This window comes from Mus pahari, chromosome 11 (assembly GCF_900095145.1).
Source record: "Mus pahari chromosome 11, PAHARI_EIJ_v1.1, whole genome shotgun sequence".
In the NCBI taxonomy this organism is placed as follows: Eukaryota; Metazoa; Chordata; class Mammalia; order Rodentia; family Muridae; genus Mus; species Mus pahari.
Window position 1 is genome coordinate 31,690,226 of NC_034600.1, and position 18,722 is coordinate 31,708,947.

At 42.2% G+C, this 18,722-nt stretch overlaps 1 protein-coding gene across 1 annotated transcript in view; it reads right to left on the reverse strand.

Moving 5' to 3' along the window:
- Positions 1–17,078, reverse strand: part of Slc30a5 (solute carrier family 30 member 5) — a 29,910-nt gene extending 12,832 nt beyond the window's left edge. The window contains exons 1-7 of the mRNA XM_021208213.2: positions 16,751–17,078; positions 12,458–12,580; positions 10,188–10,254; positions 8,457–8,542; positions 4,087–4,174; positions 2,139–2,226; positions 826–902 (exon numbers count right to left, since the gene is read on the reverse strand). Coding sequence (XP_021063872.1) covers positions 826–902; positions 2,139–2,226; positions 4,087–4,174; positions 8,457–8,542; positions 10,188–10,254; positions 12,458–12,580; positions 16,751–16,827 — 606 coding nt within the window. The 5' untranslated portion in view covers positions 16,828–17,078. The remainder of the gene's footprint in view (positions 1–825; positions 903–2,138; positions 2,227–4,086; positions 4,175–8,456; positions 8,543–10,187; positions 10,255–12,457; positions 12,581–16,750) is intronic.
- Between the last annotated feature and the right edge of the window lie 1,644 nt (positions 17,079–18,722).

The window sequence follows — 18,722 nt, forward strand, 5'->3', positions numbered from 1 at the left end:
TACATACATATATATGTATATATATATATATATATATATATATACACACACACACACACACACACACACACACACACACACATATTAAAATGTGTCTTTGCATGTGTGTGTACAAGTATAAGTGCACACACTGGAGGACAGAAGAGCCCAGAGACTTCCTGTAATTGGAGTTACAGATGGTTTTCAGGTGCTGGCAACAGGCCCTGTAAGACCAGTAAGTTAAGGATTTGTGCTGGTTCTTTGCCTGGGATAGGCAAACACTCTTATCACTGAGCTATACACTCTATACCTGGGAGGGCTGAGAAACAATTATACTCTGATAAATTTTCATGTTTTAAAAGTGTTACGTGTACGATGTTTTGCCTACATGTATGTCTGTACACCACCTGCATGTCTGGTGCATTGGTTCCCCTGGGACTAGAGTTACAGATGGTTGTGAGCTGCCATGTGGGTGCAGGGGATCAAATAAGTCCTGTGGAGAACAACAAGAGTGCTTATCGGCCGAGCCATCTCTCCAGCCCTGAGATAAGTTTAAATATAGTTTTTGGACAGTATTGATGTACATACTGTCCTTGAATTAGAGATCCCCTTGTCTCCTCAGTGCTAGGAATAACAGCATGTGTTAGGTATAAACGAAATTTTAAAATTATAAATTCCACTGTGTACATGTTTAGAGGTAAAGGTAGGAGGATCAAGTGCTCAAGATCATCTTTGGCTACGTAGCAAGTTCTAGAATAACCTGGGCTACATGAGGTCCTGTCCCCCACTCTCCAACGTTATAGTTGCTGTGACCTTCCAATCATATTTGAAACAATAAGAACGTACCTTGTGATCTGCCACACCTAAGAAGGCAATGGCTGTGTAAAGCATGTGAGTTAGAGCACTATCATGATGTCCTTCCGCTGAAGAGACTGGAGTAAAGGAGAATCCTTCAAATCCCAAACCCAACGCTCAAGCTACTTTATTTTGTTTTGAAGACAAACTAGTCTGGGTATGGCAAATTCAACTATCCTTAGTAACATATTACTCTTGAAATCAAAACAATTCTACAAATATAATTTATAAGTTGGAATGGTCTATAGTTCTTTCATTTTTTTTGTTCTTTCCCCCCCTGTTGGCTTTTGAGCCAGAGCCTTAAAACACAGCCAAAAGATTCTTGGAACTCCTGCCCTTGCCTCCCACACAATGGGCTTATAAGGGTATACTGCAGGCCTGGCTTCTGTGAGTACTGTTGTCTCCACCTATGAGAGCGCTTGAGGCGGTGAAAACATTTGGTTCTTAACCTGCAAGATACATGTGCAGGCACAGCATCTCCTTGGTCTACTCATGTCCCACAGAACCTAGGCTGCATCTTCAGTCTTGGACTTGCCGTCTTTACAGAGCAGACCACACAGGCCCAAGCAAATTGAGCAGCCAACAGGAGGGTGTGTCCAGAGTACATGGATCAGAAGCAACCTGGAGCTCATCTCAGTATAACAAAGAAAACCTATAATATACAGTAAACTGCTATCAGCTTACTAATAAACTTCAGGATACTAAGTATCAGTATTCAGAAGGAAACTGGTCCTTTGAGTACTGCAGAACAGACAAAGGTGCACGACTGGGAAAAATCAGGGAGGTCACAGAGTAGAGTACAAATACTTTTTTTTTTTTTGGTTTTTCGAGACAGGGTTTCTCTGTGTAGCTCTGGCTGTCCTGGAACTCACTCTGTAGACCAGGCTGGCCTCGAACTTAGAAATCCGCCTGCCTCTGCCTCACAAGTGCTGGGATTAAAGGAGTGCGCCATCACACCTGGGTTGAGTACAAATACTTGACTAGAAGTTGGGTTCATGGGGGTAGCCCAAGCTGGCAAGAGTACTTAGGTAAAAACTAGGACAAGGGATTGAAATGTTTTGTTGTCTTCTAGCATCAGGACATTCTAAAATATGAGCACTGTAGAGAACAGTTGGGTATATTCTAAATATGCAACTTGGAATGAATTTACTATTTATTTGAATCATGATTAAGAATATTAACATGAATCTATGAAAGTGTCGCTTGTATCTGTTGGGTTAAATTTCTTTCCATCATTTCTCATTCGGCCAGCTTCTATTTTTCTCCCAGACTTAAGGGAACTCCAGTGTGGTGCAAAAGGATACGGTGTTCAGCCATTTTCGCCATGAGATCATCATTGTCGAAAAGCAGTAAACAGATCACAGCAATAATGAAAAAAGCAGCCCCTCTTGTCTGGAAGAGAAGAGAGAAACAACGTTTTGCTTTGTAATTGTAAAGGCTAATTCTTAGCATGATAACACACAAATGCTAGGAAAATGTTTTTGCCTTTTCTTTTTGAACAGGATCTCATTATGTAGCTCAGGCTGGCCTTGCACTTACAATCCAGAGTGCTAGGAGTACAGACATGTTACCACCAAGCATGACTTGAGAGGAACATTAAAAAAACAAACAAACAAACAAACAAACAAACAAAAACCAAACCACCCCCCCCAAATCAAACCAAAAAACCAATATCAACATTAAATGAAAAAATGACAGCTAACATCATCAAGTTTATATAGGTTTATAGTATAACAAATAGTAAGCCACAGTCATAAATTCTTCACATTTTTAAGAGCAGTTAAGACATATAATGTTAGCCAGGCGATGGTGGCGCACGCCTTTAATCCCAGCACTCGGGAGGCAGAGGCAGGTGGAATTCTGAGTTCAAGGCCAGCCTGGTCTACAAAGTGAGTTCCAGGACAGCCAGGGCTACACAGAGAAACCCTGTCTCAAAAAACAAAAAACAAACAAACAAAAAAGAAAACAGCATACTAGTCTATTCATTGTATGATAATCATTACACCTGATAAAGTCTCAGTGTGGTGGTGGGCACATGACAAAAGGCAGCACACATTACAAACCTATACAATTAACAGTTGCCTTTCCCTTAACCCCCATTCCTCCCTTCTCTGCTGCCCTTTCTTTTTGTTTCTAAAAACAGAGTCTCAATATGTAGTACAGGCCAGTCTCAAAGTCTCTTATTTGTATAACTGGGTTCCCAAAACTGCATGTGAATCCACAGGTGAGACACTGAGAGTCCCTACCCCCAGTTAGCTTTGATTGGTAAATAAAGTTGCTAGTGGCCAATGGCTGGGCAGGGAGACAGAGACAGAAAGGAGAGAGACCAGGCCAGAGAAGGCAGGTCAGAGAGACTGCCAACATGTAAGAGTCGGGGATCCTGGCCCAGGAGGGCTGCAGGCCTGGGTCTGGGACAGCTGGGTTGGAATATAGGTTTTAGTAAGAAATAATTGAGGAATATCGGAGGGGAAAGTGTACTAACAGCATGAAGGTTTGGAGTGGTCCAACCATTGAGCTGTTTAAGGCATATTAAATACAGAAGTGTGCAGGTGTGTCTTTCCTTCATGGAACCCAGAACATAATGGCGGTCAGTAAGGAATGTTGCTGCCAGGTGGAGTTGAGCAGGATTAATTGTCCCACTGCAACACCGTGGAGTCAGATGACAACTTTCAGGCCAATGGACATGTGCAGGGATATTTTAATTTGATGAGATGGAAATACTGTAGTGCTAGCTCTAATATGCAGACTATAGACTGACAACTCATTTTCCAAAAGACAATATACTTATATTACTCATGAATAGGGATGACTAGTTGGTAAAACGCTGGGTTTAACATAATAAATCTAGCAAGCTCACAGAATTTTTTTTATTATTATTAACTTAATAAGGCAGAGAGAGCTATGGGCTTCACATGAAGATCTTTACTGGTGACATGTCACTTCTCCATCTTTGCTGTAGAGGTATTTATACAATCTACAAACACATGTGTAACACTGCTAAGAGCATTGGTTATAATAATATCAACTTTTAAGTTTCCTTTGCAAAAAACTGAGTGGAAAATACATCCGTGTACTAATTTTACAACATCCTATGAATCTATAATCACATGAAGATGAAATGAAAATAGAAAAAATGTTTTTATAAGAAAAATGTTAAGCTGGCATCATCAATCTCTTCATCATCACGAACGGTTATAACCAGTGTTAGCTCCTGGCTTTTACTTGCTACATAACAATGATGGAAAAGCCTACCTTTGCTGGTCCTCCTCCAGAGCTAGTGAACAGAACACTGAGCAGAGAGATTACGACAATGTCACTGTGTTCAAACAGCAGCAAGGTCCTAGGAAAGGAAAAGACATTCAGGAACGCACCTGATAGAGTATGAGGACAGCAAAACCCTCAGTCTCACAAAACCTGAGGAAAATAAGTAAGGACAACTCCTTGGAGAACATTTCGGTACTAGCTGCCTTAGAAAGAACGAGGCTAGGAACACCTGAACGTAACGATCTTCAATCTTAGAATTACATCATTAGAAAATAAATTATATTTTGAAATGTTTTCATCATCCTTTTGATAAATAACCCAAACCGGCGTTTACTGTGCCGTCACAGTCTGTCAGGGAGGACAGAGGGAGCTTTCAGGGATCCGTTCCCTCCTTCTGCCTTTGGATCTGGAAATCAACTTCAGGATGTTAGTTAGGCTTGCACAGCACCTGCCTGTCCTCTCTGAGCCTTCCTGATGGTTTCGATTTCTGTGAGTGTATACATGCGATGCGCACGCATGTGCATGGGTGCACAGAGGCTAGAGGTTGACCGTGTGTGTGTGTGTGTGTGTGTGTGTGTGTGTGTGTGTAATCTGTAATCTGAGGCTCTGAGGCAGGGGTTCTGTGTGTGATCTTGCCTCCTGAGTACTGGGATTAAAGGCATGTACCACTACCGCCCAGCCAACCACACTTTTTTAAAATTGCTCTCCAAATTATTTTTTTAAAACAGGGCCTCTCACTTATCCTAATTTTTCAATTAGCCTGGCTGTGTAGTAAGTTCCAGGAATGCCTGTCCTGAGCTCCCCAGCAGGGGCTTGTAGGCTGCCAGGCTTGACTTTGCTGGGTGTCTCAGCAAACTCAGGTGCCCACAGCTCTGTAGCAAGCATTTCCCTGCTAAGTCAATGCCTTGCCCTTTAGATCTCTCGTGGGTATCAGCAAGTTTGTTGTTGGGCTGGGTGACGGCCCAGTGAGGCCCTAGCTTTGGTTCCCAGAACCACAACTCTGGCAATTTCAGTTTCAGGGCATGCTGTACCCTCTTCTGGTATCTGCACACCCTAGGCTCATACATGCAGCCAAAACGCTCACATAACATAAATACATCTAAAACAATAGTAAAGTGTATATTAAAATTTTTGTTTTTGAGAAGAACTTAGTACATTGCCCAGGCTAGCCTCAAACTCCTACGATAAAGTGATTTTCTATGTGATTTTTTAAAAAATAAACTTTAAGATTTATTTATCATTATATATAAGTACAGTGTAGCTGTCTTCAGACACACCAGAAGAGGGCATCAGATCTCATTACGGATGGTTGTGAGCCACCATGTGGTTGCTGGGATTTGAACTCAGGACCTTCAGAAGAGCAGTTGGTGCTCTTAACCACTGAGCCATCTCTCCAGCCCCTAAAGTGATTTTCTTGTCTCAACCTTCTAATTAGTTGAAGCTACCAGCACACAGCCCACTCTACCTAGCTCTGAAGTAAAAACTTTGAAAAAATGAATTTTAAAGTAAGTGAATTATTATTATTTTTTTCTATACAGAGTCTTACTATTAGCCTTGCCTGCCTGGAACTAACATTCTCATTCATATTCTCATTCATATTCTCATTCATATTCTCATTCATATTCTCATTCTCTCTCTCTCTCTCTCTCTCTCTCTCTCTCTCTCTCTCTCTCTCTCTCTCTCTCTCTCTCTCTCTCTCTCTCTCTCTCTCTCTCTCCCTCCCTCCCTCCCTCCCTCCCCCCCCACCTCTGTTTTTTCGAGACAGGGTTTCTCTGTGTAGCCCTGGCTGTCCTGGAACTCACTCTGTAGACCAGGCTGGTCTCGAACTCAGAAATCTGCCTGCCTCTGCCTCCCAAGTACTGGGATTATAGCTGTGTGCCACCACTGCCCTGCTGGAACTCTTTCTCTATATAGACCAGGTTGGTATCAACTCACAGAGATTTACATGCTTCTGCCTCTCAAGTGCTAGGGTTACAGATGTGTGCTACAATGCCCAAGGAAGAAGAGAGGCTTCCTAGATCAGGAACTGAATTATTCTTAAAATATATTTGTGTTAGAGCTGGAGAGGTGTCTCAGTGGTTCAAGTAGCTTACTGCTCTTATAGAGGACATGGTTTGGTTCCAAGCACCCACATAAGAGTACACAACCACCTGGAAGTAGTTTCAGTGTATCTGACTCTCTTGACTTCTTCATGCTCCCAAATGCATGTAGTGCACGTACACATTCTCAAGTGCATACTCTTATACCTATAGTAAAAGTAAATAGGGGCTAGAAAGGTGGTTCGGCAGTTATGGCCATTTGCTGTTCTCCCAAAGGACTCAAATTCAGTTCCCAGCACTCACGGCAAGCAGTTCCCGAGGAAGCCTCATCTGGCCTCCATGGGCACCCACACGCACGTGGCACACACACATAAATAAAAGTAAAAGATAAATGTAAAGCACTCTTGTCCACGCTTACTATATTTAATGAAGTCCTTTATGTGGAATTGTCTGGCTAGCCTGGCTTTCACGGTAAGTTCCAGGTTGGTCAGCAAGAGCTACATAGTGAGACCCTGTCTAAAGAAAGAAAGATGGAGACCCTGACTCAAATAGGAAAGTAGCTGGAGAGATGCAGTTCTGTGTGAGCCCCTAGATTCAACCTCCAGGACAGCCAAACACCAAAGACCCCAGACCAACAAAAAGGAGTCTTAGAGAGCTAAATATTAACCCATTTCCAGCTCTCTGTTAAATATGTCATCTTTCTTCTTTGCCCAGGTCTGTAATAAAAGAGCACTGATTATAACTTTAATTTTTACCATATTTAGAAGGTTCTAATTTAAGAAATTAATATATCAACATGCAATACTAACCTAAAATAAGACAGACTACAAAACATTGTGCTCAGCTCTGAAGTATACACTTTAAAGTGCACCTTGGGTTTAGTAAAAGATGGAGAAGGGCTGGAGAGATGGCTCAGCAGTTAAGAGCACAGTCTGCTATTCCAGAGGTCATGAGTTCAATTCCCAGCAACCACATGATGGCTCACAACCATCTGTTATTGGATCCAATGCCCTCTTCTGGTGTGTCAGCGACAGGATGCTCATATACATTAAATAAATCTTTAAGAAAAAAAAAACAATGGAGGAAGGCAGTATGGGTAGTGGAATGTGGGAAGGCAGTGTGGGTAGTGGAATGTGGGAAGTCAGTGTGGGTAGAGGAATGTGGGAAGGCAGTGTGGGTAGGGGAATGTGGGAAGGCAGTGTGGTAAGGAGCATAAGGGAGCAGGGAGATGACTAAATCTATGAACAACATAATTTCATGAGTAAGAAAATTAAAACACAGCGGCTGATAACACTCAATTATGATCAAGCTTAAACTCAACAGGTTCCATGGAAGTTGAGAAATTCAACCAACCTTCCCATTCCTCTAGGTGTGGCTGCTACACACTGTATCTGAAAAGCACAGGGCAAATAAGCCAAAGAAATCCCAGCCCACAGGGTACTTTGCTGGCTTCCAAAAGCCCCTCTCCTCCCTTGCGCTCCCCTCTGCCCATCCTCACTGCTGTAATGATTCTTTACAACTTCTTTCATTCCAGCCCTAAGTCTTGCCTTCATCCTCTCCCTAACCAAAGGCAAGGGCAAGGCACCTCTTTTTATACTTTGTTGCTAACACCTTTTAGAGACCAGAAAAAAATAATTCTTAAAAGCCAGGAGTGGTGGTACCCACGTGTAATCCCAGCACTAGCTAGACACGGCAAGCAGATCTGTAGCCTGGTCTACAGAGTGAGCTCCAGGACAGCAAATGCTGCAGAGAAACCCTGTCTCAAAAAAAAAAGCCTTACGGGGAGTTGAGCATTTCACTGTTTACTAAGTTATTTTTCAGCATTTCCTCCTTGAACTGGCCCCACATGCACAGAGACATTCTCTACACAGACCTAAGGGAAACAAAGGAGTGACCAGTTTCACTCTCCGACTTTTAGTCTGCTGAGTGTGGGGCTAAGAGGAAAAGCATGGCGCCTGTTATGACGGCTCCTCTTTATTGGTTTGTTTCACTTCCCATTTCAGGCATTTTAGCTTCTCCATCGGAAGCTTTCTGGATTCTAGCCAATAAAATACCTGTGACATTAACATATATATCAGTGGTTTCACCTAAGAACTACCCATCGGCTCTTCTATGTAGAAATGTATTCAACACTACAGAAGTGGCAGAAACAGCTGTGCAAGTAAATCTCTGACATAAAATATGGAATAAGGGCCAGTGAGACCCGCAAGCCCTCTCATCTCCACGTGTGCACACAACAAATACTAAAGCACAGAGCAAAGTCACGTCAAATGAACAGATGTAAACAAACAGTGAAGATACATACATATTTTTATTTACCTTAGTGGTCCACAAAGAGTAAGGCCAAAAAACCATAAAAGTGATATGATACATCCAGCAACTGCATGTTTAAATATTTTGATCCACTATAAATAGAAACAACAACAAAAAACTTCAGTCATATCCATTTGCTAGTAAGTATTTCGTAAGAAATAAAACCTACAAGGAGGCAGCACGGTGGGGCAGGCCGCTGAGCCCACCAGGAGACAGAGGCAGGCAGACCTCTGTGATTTCAGGCCAACCTGGTCTACAGTGAGTTCCAGGTTGCTCAGGCCTAACACATCAAGACACTGTCTTAAAAGAAACCAAACAATGTCCAGAAGGAAATATGATAACTATGTAACCATTTTACAGGTTAAGTAACCACACATTTTAACAGTAGAGAGACTGCCGAGACTGTCGACTAACCACATTCACTTCCATCATGTATCGCTTGTTGCTAGGGTTTTTTGAGACAGTCCGACTATGTAGCTTGTATACTCAGAGACCCACCAGTCTCTACTTTCTCAGTGCTGGAATTAAAGACATACACCACCATGCCTGGCTGTTAGCTCAAATCTTTTTCCAATGTAGTATAATTTTCCATTTTTTCCACTAGTTTTCTAGCCATAACTACTGATTTAGTCTTTTAAAAATCTGTCCATGAGGACTTTTTGTTTTGTTTTGTTTTTTTTTTGAGACAGGGTTTCTCTGTACAGTCCTGGAACTCACTTTGTAGACCAGGCCTGCCTCTGCCTCCCAAGTGCTGGGATTATAGGCGTGTGCCACCACCGCCCGGCGGACTTTTTTTTTTTGATTCCAGGTCTCACCATGTAGCTCAGGCCAGCCTAGAACTTGTATTGAGCCTTCTGTTTCTGACTAGATGCACTTTGTGAGAACATGTGTATACCAGCATGTTTTCTATGAGCAATTTTTACGCTATAATCATTTGAAAATAGAGAAAAAAGACCTTAGATGGAGTTAAAAAGATAATTATATTTTAAAGATGTTCTTGGTGTCTAAAACAGAAGTACTTAACTTGCCACTCTGATAATAATGAGGAACCTTTCTGGCATTAAGCCACCTAAGGGGAATGACAAAGAGAACATATGTACTGCATACTCATATGAGGTATAATTAAAAACCCTTACATGTATAAATTAATTTATTCCTCACAGATACATGATATAGATATGTAATACAGATAGAGAACAATATTATTACTCCACTTTACAAGTGAGCAAAACTGAGGCAAGCAAGATCAAATACATCTCTTTAAAATTTGCTGCCCTTCTCTACATTTGAAAATATTCCATTTACACTGAAAATTTATAGTTCACTTGTGGAGCCTCAACTCTGAAAAGACAAGTCAGGAGTGAGCTAACTCTAGATTCGGGATGCAGCTAGGCTGCTAGGCTTGCCCACATGCATCAGCACTGTATACACGGGGAATGGTAGTGTAAGCCTGCAACAGCAGCACTGGGGAAACAGGTCAGATGATCAGGTGTGAAAGGCCAGTTGTGGCTACATAACAAGTCCCAGCCCAGAATGGGCTACAGGAGATCCTGTCTCAAACCAAACCAAACCAAACCAGACCAAACCAACCAACCAAAACAACAACAACAAAGCCTCAAAAAACAAAAATTCCAAAAGAAAATAGGAAACAGTCTAGAAGTTTTAAAAACAGGGCACTTTATTCTGGCCCACTGAAAGGAAAGCTGTTAGGAGGAAGTGATTCTGTCCACATCTCACCTGATGGTTTGTAATAGTTTTCCCAGAAGAAAACGGTTTTTGAAACAAAACCATAAAAAATGCAGTCCTGTAAACATTAAAAGAGTAACATATTAACATTAATTATAAAGTGCAGTTTTAATAAATACACCAGAACTAGAAACACCCTGCCCTTTAGAGCAGGGCTCTTCAAACTCTTTCTACCTGTGGCCTCTTTGCAGCTGATGTATTTTTATGCTATTGTGATATATAGTATCTATATAATATATATATATATATATATATATATATATTATATAGATACTATATATCACTTTTACTATTTATTAAGATAAAAGCAAATTTGTATACTAATGAGATGGGTGTGTTTATACACATTAGATAGACTAATCTGATACAAAAATGCTGAAGAATGATACCAGGAAAATATTAAATCTTTGCTTACTGTAATTAAACCATTATGCTTCTGTAAGGGCAGAAAAGTTTTTATATAATACAAAAACACTAATTAAAAACACAAGAGTATTGCTGGTCGGTGGTGGCACATGCCTTTAATCATAGCATCCCTGAGGGACAGGCAGGTAGATCTCAGTGAGTTAGAGGCCAGCCTGGTCTACAGAGCAAGCTCCATGTCAGCCAAGGCTACAGAGACCCTGCCTTGAGAAATGAAACAGCAACAGAAGAACTGTAGCAGAGACTTTCTTTAGTGACAAGGCTTTCATGGCAGAACTCAGGATTTTCTGATAACTGTCTTCAGAACTAGTTTATAAACCACAAAAGTAATAATGGGTATGAAGACTGAATCTCATGATGGAGTCCAGGCTGATCTTGGACTTATGATTGCCAGCCTCCTAAGCAGTGGGGTTACTGGCTCGTGCCACTATGATTAGTCTCAATACTTTTAATACCTTAAAATAGCAAAGAAAATAATTCATCTTCTCTTAAGCTCCATAGTAATAAATCTTGAGCCAATAAAACAGTAACAGGCCTTCATCTTTTTCCTGTCAGTTAAGTAAACATGCTTAACTTTTCTAATCAAGAACCTCTTTCCTAAACTGGCAAACTACAGCCTTAAGTGCATTAACACAGAGTGGGGTTACTATTAATCTCAAGGACTATAAACCTCTACTTAGGAGAAAACTGTACATAAACTGTACAGTTTACAGAACATGAGAACCCTGTACTCTGACGAGGTTTTGTAGGGGGCACAGCCCAGCATGATTTAACTTGGAAACAAGAAATGTCTGTACTAAGACAAGCTGAGGAAACATTTTAATAATTGCCTCATGACTGAGCTACATCAGAAAATAGTCTACAACTCCACAGGGAGTATATACTTTTTAAAGATTTACTTTATTTTTAGTTATGTGTATATGTGTGTCTACATATGTGGATCCATGCCCACAGAGGTCAGAAGCATTTCAGCTCTGGAGCTGGCATCACAGGCAGGTGTGAGCCCACAGATAGATACTGGGAACCGAAACTGGGACCCCTATAGTGCAGTCAGTGCTCTTAACTGCTGAGCCATCTCTCCAGCCTGTCAAAATCACTTCCATGAAAATACAACATCTCTTTTTTTTTACAATTGTCCTCAGGAGTGTAAGGGAACCCCTTATTTTCTGTGAGATTAAATGATATAAGACATTACAAAAGACTGATGGCTAGCACAGATAGGAACCAAACAGTCTATTTTTTTTTTTTTTAAAGATTTATTTATTTATTATATGTAAGTACACTGTAGCTGTCTTCAGACACTCCAGAAGAGGGCGTCGGATCTTGTTACGGATGGTTATGAGCCACCATGTGGTTGCTGGGATTTGAACTCCAGACCTTTGGAAGAGCAGTCGGGTGCTCTTACTCACTGAGCCATCTCACCAGCCCCCCAAACAGTCTATTAAGCAAGGCATTAAAAGAGCTTTGCAAGAATCTTAGCAATACAAACTGAACTAAAAGCCTGTTTGGCAAGTCATTAGAATCCAACTACCTTCTTTGATTTTCTTTTTGAGACAGAGTCTCACTGTGTAACTGGGCTGGCCTCCAATGAATTCATGATCCTCATGACTAAGGTTCCCATGTGCTGGGATTATGGGCTACTACACTCAGCTGAAATAACTTTTTCTGACGGGTCTCTATACTTCTATTCTTGTACAAGCTTCTATTTATAGAAAAAAAAATCAGTTAGCTGTCAGAAGAAATAAACTTCACAGAACATATAGGTAAGATTTCTTAAAAATAGTCAAAAGAGGATTTTCAGAGAAATTAAAAAACATTAAGGCCCTCTTCATACTCACCCAAGTTTTAATATAAAAATAAATTGAACAATGTGAACAGCTTTTAGGAGATCATATGATTCAAAAAGTCCCACAGCCTTCAAACATTTGGTTAAACACAGCAATACAATGTATCTTGTTAATCTGAAAAATAAGAACAGGAACAATTTTTAATATAATTGAAATCACTAGGATCACTGTAATCTTATTTTCCCCCCTTAATACCCATAATAAAAACTACAGAAGTACACACGAACACATAGAAAACAATAAAAACCCTCTCCAAACAACTCACTGTCCACATGTTAACTACTGTTAACATTTTGGGTCATATACTCCTGGTTTATTTTCAACATATATTAACGTCTAAGGTAAGCCTGGTGGTATATGCCTGTAATCCCAGTTACTTGAGAAGCTGAGCAGAAAGATTTTCTTTCTTTTTGCCAGACTTCCCTTGGTTTCACTGGCCCTTTGTAGCATCCAACATGTATTAAGTGAGCATGGAATAGTCACCCAGGCCTGGGTAGCTTAAGGTACAGTCTCACTTCTTTCTCCTGACAGGGAAAGGAGTGCCTTGAGCTATTCTACCTTATCTCTGCCTTAAAGGAAACCCTTTTATTACCATCCCCCTTTTTGAGATAGGATCTTACTATGTAGTCCAGACCAATCTCAAACTTATGACCCTCTTACCTAATTTACATACATATATATATATATATATATATATATATATATATATATATATGTGTGTGTTTTTTTGAGACAGGGTTTTTCTGTATAGCCCTGGCTGTCCTGGAACTCACTNTGTAGNCCAGGCTGGCCTCGAACTCAGAAATCCGCCTGCCTCTGCCTCCCAAGTGCTGGGATTAAAGGCGTGCGCCACCACACCCAGCTGTCAATCTGGTTTCTTTTATGTGAAAGAATCCCTATCTGTTTAAACCTTTCCAGGTTCATGCTTCTATGTAATAACCAAGACACACACAAGGGCCCTGTCCTCAAGGAGCTCCAGGTCTTCGGGAAAGGATAGGCAAACAGACCCACTACACTTCCCAAGTAAGTTGACAGACACTTCTAAAACAATGAGCATTGGGCAGGAGACCTTGAAGATCCTACTGCATCTAGTTTAGTTCAATGTAGTCAATTTAGTTTAGCCTAATTTAGCAGTAGATTGCTTATGATTAAAATCAAGGAAAAGTCAAACTGCACTTAAATATTTGTTTTTACAAAATTATAGATTTCTATATAAAGTATTAAAAATCAAAAAGTGGGTCTTAAATGAGATATGAAGCAATTCGTGTAAAATACTCATTGATAGTATATTAGTAAACCAACTTTATTTTCATACACACATATGTGCACAGCACCCTAAAGATCATAATGTTAATTCCTGAGTAGCTGATTATTGGAAAGGTTTTTAAATAAAATCACTTCTAGCTCTCTCCTCACAGGTAAACGATTTACAAACCTTTTCCTATGTGTGTCAACAAATATTTTCTCCACATTTACAATCGTGCACATAACTCAAGAGCTTTCTGCTATAATTATATAATTAGAAAAATTACTTCAACATTTTAAATATAGTATTCTTTGATTAAAAATCTTTTATTACATTTGTTTTCACTATTTGTGTGTGCGTGCGTGTGCGCACGTGCGTGTGCTGGCTTAAGAGTACATGAAGTCAGAAACTTGTGAGAGTTGGCTCTCTCCTTCTACCATATGGGTCCCACGGGTCAAATTCAGGTCATCGGTCTTGGCAGCAAGAGCCTGTACCTGCTGAACCATCCTGCTAGTTCCTGGTTTGTTTTTTTTTTTTTTTTTTTTAAAGACAGGATTTCTTTTTGTAGCTCTGGCCTGGAGCTCAGAGATCCGCCTGCCTCTGCCTCCCAAATGCTGGGATTAAATGTGTGCCCACCACATCCTGAAGCTTCTGCATTCTTTGATTTTTAAAGTTCTAGTTAATACATCTTCCTGCTGCTCTTCTAGGAAAGACTAGTTAAGGCTAAGGAACCATACACAGAAACACCGTGGTTCATATTTATGGGGGAAATGACTGGTAGGTGAAGATGGGGATGGGAGACTTTCTTATACAGGTCACTGAGCCTCTGGGCAGAGTTGGGCATTCAACCCAGCTCCCCAACTCAGAAACCACTGTTTGCTAGTAAGTGACCAAATAAAAAAATATTACTGGTCTTTATGTGGTTAGACATTTCTTCAGTTCTCTAAACTTGCAATTATTAAATTTTGGATATGAGTTTATAGTTCTTTCTTGAAATGTGTCCATTGCTGCCACTCACAGTCTCTAGATATTACGAAAGAGGAGGAGGGCATAGAGGGGTACGAGGGAGACGATGCCCAAACAATGTTACATACATAAACACTTTTAAAATGGTTCAGTGAGTCAGAGCTCTTGCTGTGTGTGTGAGCGTGAGCCCCTGGCATTCACAAAAAGTCAGGGTATCGGTCACTGCACTGCAGAGACAGAAGGAAGCATGAGCCTGCTAGGCCAGATCCAGGCTCAGTGAGGGACTCTGATAGCACAGGCCCACCAGCACATAACTCACAGATACACAAGCAAAGCTGCAGACCAGGCAGTGGGCTATGCTAGGTGGCCAACTCGCAAAGCTAAGAAAGGAGGTGGCCGGTTGTTTCAAAAAGAACTTTGATGTATAATACTAATACTAGTTCAGTTCACTGAATTCAAGCATTCATAGGTGTGAACAGAGGCACGCATAGCAGATACACGGATTCTGAAACAACTCAGACTACTGGGGGTCATTCATTAGTTGTGTGACCTTAGGCAACTCAATTTCCTGACCTATCAAACAAGGATACCACTCCTCAGCTTGTAGTGTTCTTGGAAAGACTAAAGGGAGCTATACATTAAGAGCCTTTGGGGCATAGGAGGTACTCAGCAAATGCTGGCAGTCTGGACCACCAGAAACTGCACTCAGGCATAAAAATAACCACAGAGGAAGGATCCCATCATTTTTGCTGCAGTTCAGAAACAGTGCTTGAGCATACAGAAAACTCTGGAAACCTGAAATCCCTTGAAACTCAGCCTGCTCTGGGTCAAAATTTGAATTCTGTAATAATCTACAACAGAAGAGCAACTCTGCCAAGCAAATAATGCAGCTAAGTTGGCAAAGGATGTTTACCATATTTGTCTAAGACAGTGGGCTCTTAAGCAAAAACCACGTTTAAACGACTCATATTCTCCCCCCCTCTCTCTCCACACACACACACACACACACACACACACACACACACACACAGAGTCCTTGAATTGTTTGAGAGTAAATGAAGTATATCACATGTTACCCTTGTATTTCCTAAAAATATGGCAACTCCGCTATGAAATCAGGAGTTATCAATAGGAAATTTAGCAAAGACCTGATTCTTTAATCTGTCTCCATAGTCCAATTTTGTGAACTGACCTAGTCCCATCCCTTCTATTACTTCCCTTTATTACCAAACCATAGCAGTAGCCCCTTCTGCATCTAGCTGTTATGGTCACTGGTTAACACGTGACATGCTATAAATGAATGGCTGAAAATAGACAGAAAACCAAATGCATTCTGCAAATCCCACAGTTGGTTTAAATTCCACTCAGCATATGTGTTTTTTTTTTTTTTTCTTTCCACAGACAAAAGTTAGCTGGCAACGCTGTAACCACGGTCTAAGAACCTTTTCAAAAACAATCACGAAATCTCAGCGTACACACTGATAACCAGTTTGAACGAAATTGTTGGGCTTTATTTAATACCACCTCAGAACTTCGGACAGGACCGGAAGGGCACAACCGGCTAGTGCCAGCGTCCACTACTCGGTCCTTGCCTTTAGGCTGGGGGCAAAGTAAAGAATTTTCACGCTACGAATCTCTGTACCGCATGAGTTTTCGGGGAGAGGGGGAACACACATTTCTTACTATTAATAAGCCCCCACCTCTCCCCACAAAACCACGGCAACGACAACTGGATGACAGGGTTGCATTTTTGCCTGTGCTGTAAACCCAAGTTCACATCGGCTTGTACTTTGGTTTCTTCGCCTGAGACGGTGACACCTTGCGCATAGCCTCTGGGCGAGCCGTGCGACAGGCTCCGAAGCCCTGCGTCACCTAAGTGGCCGGGAGGAACATCCAGATCCTCTCTCTCTCTCTCTCTCTCTAGGGACTGGAACCTGGCAGGCGGTGCGTCCCGAGCCCAGACTCCCGCTCGCTCGCCGATCTCAAGCCACGGACCGCAGAGGTAGCCCGCGGGGTCCGAGCAGGGCGGGAAGCTTGTCCGCACCGCCGGCGGCCGTGGAATCCCACCTTACCGGGCGCTGGGCACGTCCACCGGCCCGAGGCCGCCGCCGGGCCCGGGCCGCGCGTCCCCGCCGTACTTCTCCTCCATGCCGGCTCAGGAGCCGCTGCCCGCGCCGCGGGCTCTCCTCATGGCTCGCCGCCGCTGCGGAAGCGCGGGCGCAGGCGCGTCACTCCCCCATGTCAGCCGCGTCCCCGCAGGCTCGGCAGGCTCCGCCGCTAGCCCGGGCTCCGCAGGCAGGCACACGCACGATAGGCGGGACCAGGCCGCGGGCTGTTCCGGCAGCGCCGTTCCCGGGAGGCCGGACGGGCAGGGACGTTACCGGGCCACGTCATCCGCCCCGGCAGCCCTCACTCCCGGGGGAGTGACCAATCCTGCGCCTGCGCGCTGGTGGACACGTGGCTTCGCTCCGCTCAGGCTCCTCCCACCGCGGGGAAGGCTCCGATCGACCCGCCCCCTCCTCGCGTCTTCTAGAGAAGCCCCTAAGCGGTCCCTGCAGCGACACCTACTGTCCATCTTGGCTACAGCGTGTTCTCCTCGCGCGTGGGATGGATGGTCCCCTAGAAAATGCACATTGTGTTAACAGAGCTTAGCCCTTTGCTTCAGGGTTCTTCTTTCTCAAACGGCTTCACTCTGGAGCCCAGGTAGACCTAGAACTCAGCATGTAGCCCAGGTTAGCCTCATAAACCTGAGTATTGAATTTACAGGCGTGAGCCACATATAGACATTGCTAACTCAATATATGTGAAGTGCATTAACTTTTTTTTTCTAATGAGAAAGCTGAAAGTTTTTTTTAAAGTGCCTGTGACTCCCACAAAGAGATACTTATTTTTGAATTTCTGATGATACTATAACACAGAATGGGAGGCTAAAACAGTGGAGAAAGGCAACTGCTTGTGGATTTAATTGTTGGGCAGGAGTACAGGCGACATGGCTAACCTGGTCAAGTGTGTGAGAGACCAACAAAGAAGGGAGGGGCTCCAGGTGTGCTCTTGTAAACAATTTTATTCCCTTTTTGAAAATACAGATTTTCTTCAATTCTGCCTTTGAAATGACATTACTTAATGTAGACACATCTATATAAAAGCTATTTTTTTTTTTTTTACAGGCACCTGGGTCTCTATTGGTCTGAGTCTCAATACTTAATAATTGTGGGCATCTTGGTCAGCATGGTGGTGCATGCTTCTAATCCCAGTTATAGCCAGAGGCAGTTTGAAGCTAACCTGGTCTACATATTGAATTCTAAGCTAGCCAGGGCTACAAGGTGAGATCCTGTCTCAAAAGGAACAAGAAAATAAATAAACATTTTTAGTCACGTGACCTATCTGTTGTTCAGTTTTCCTCCTGTTTGTCGTTTTTTGTTGTTGTTATACAGAGGCAAGGTCTTATGTAGCCTAGGCTGGCTTCCAACTTGATATATAGCTAAGGATGGACTGGAACTCTGATCTCCCTGCTTCTATCTTCTAAGTGCTGGCATTATAGGCACACACGCACTTTCGGGAATGTAGGAATAATAGTATCTATCTATATTATAAAGCTGTTCAGAGGGAAGCGAGTGGCGTTTAGTATTACTCAATAAGTGTTAGCTATTATTACTCAGAGAGGTTTGGACTGGTGATTGGAAGAAGAAAGTGGAGTTTTCAGAAGGATAAATCATCATTAGTTGATACCATTCTACTGAATTTGAACACACACAAAGAGTCCAAGTGACATGCACGTGAGCAAGCTAACAAGGGCTTTACCTTTAATCTGTGGTAGAGAGTAGTTGGCAAGCTGAGAGCAGGGCTCAGCGGGCAGTGTGACACGTTAGACTCCGGAGGTTTTCCAAAGAGCATCTGATAGACAGGAAAGGCTGGCAAAGAGTTTGTGAGTCATTTCATATCAATACATTAGAAGAAGAAGAAGAAGAAGAAGAAGAAGAAGAAGAAGAAGAAGAAGAAGAAGAAGAAGAAGAAGAAGAAGAAGAAGAAGAAGAAGAAGAAACA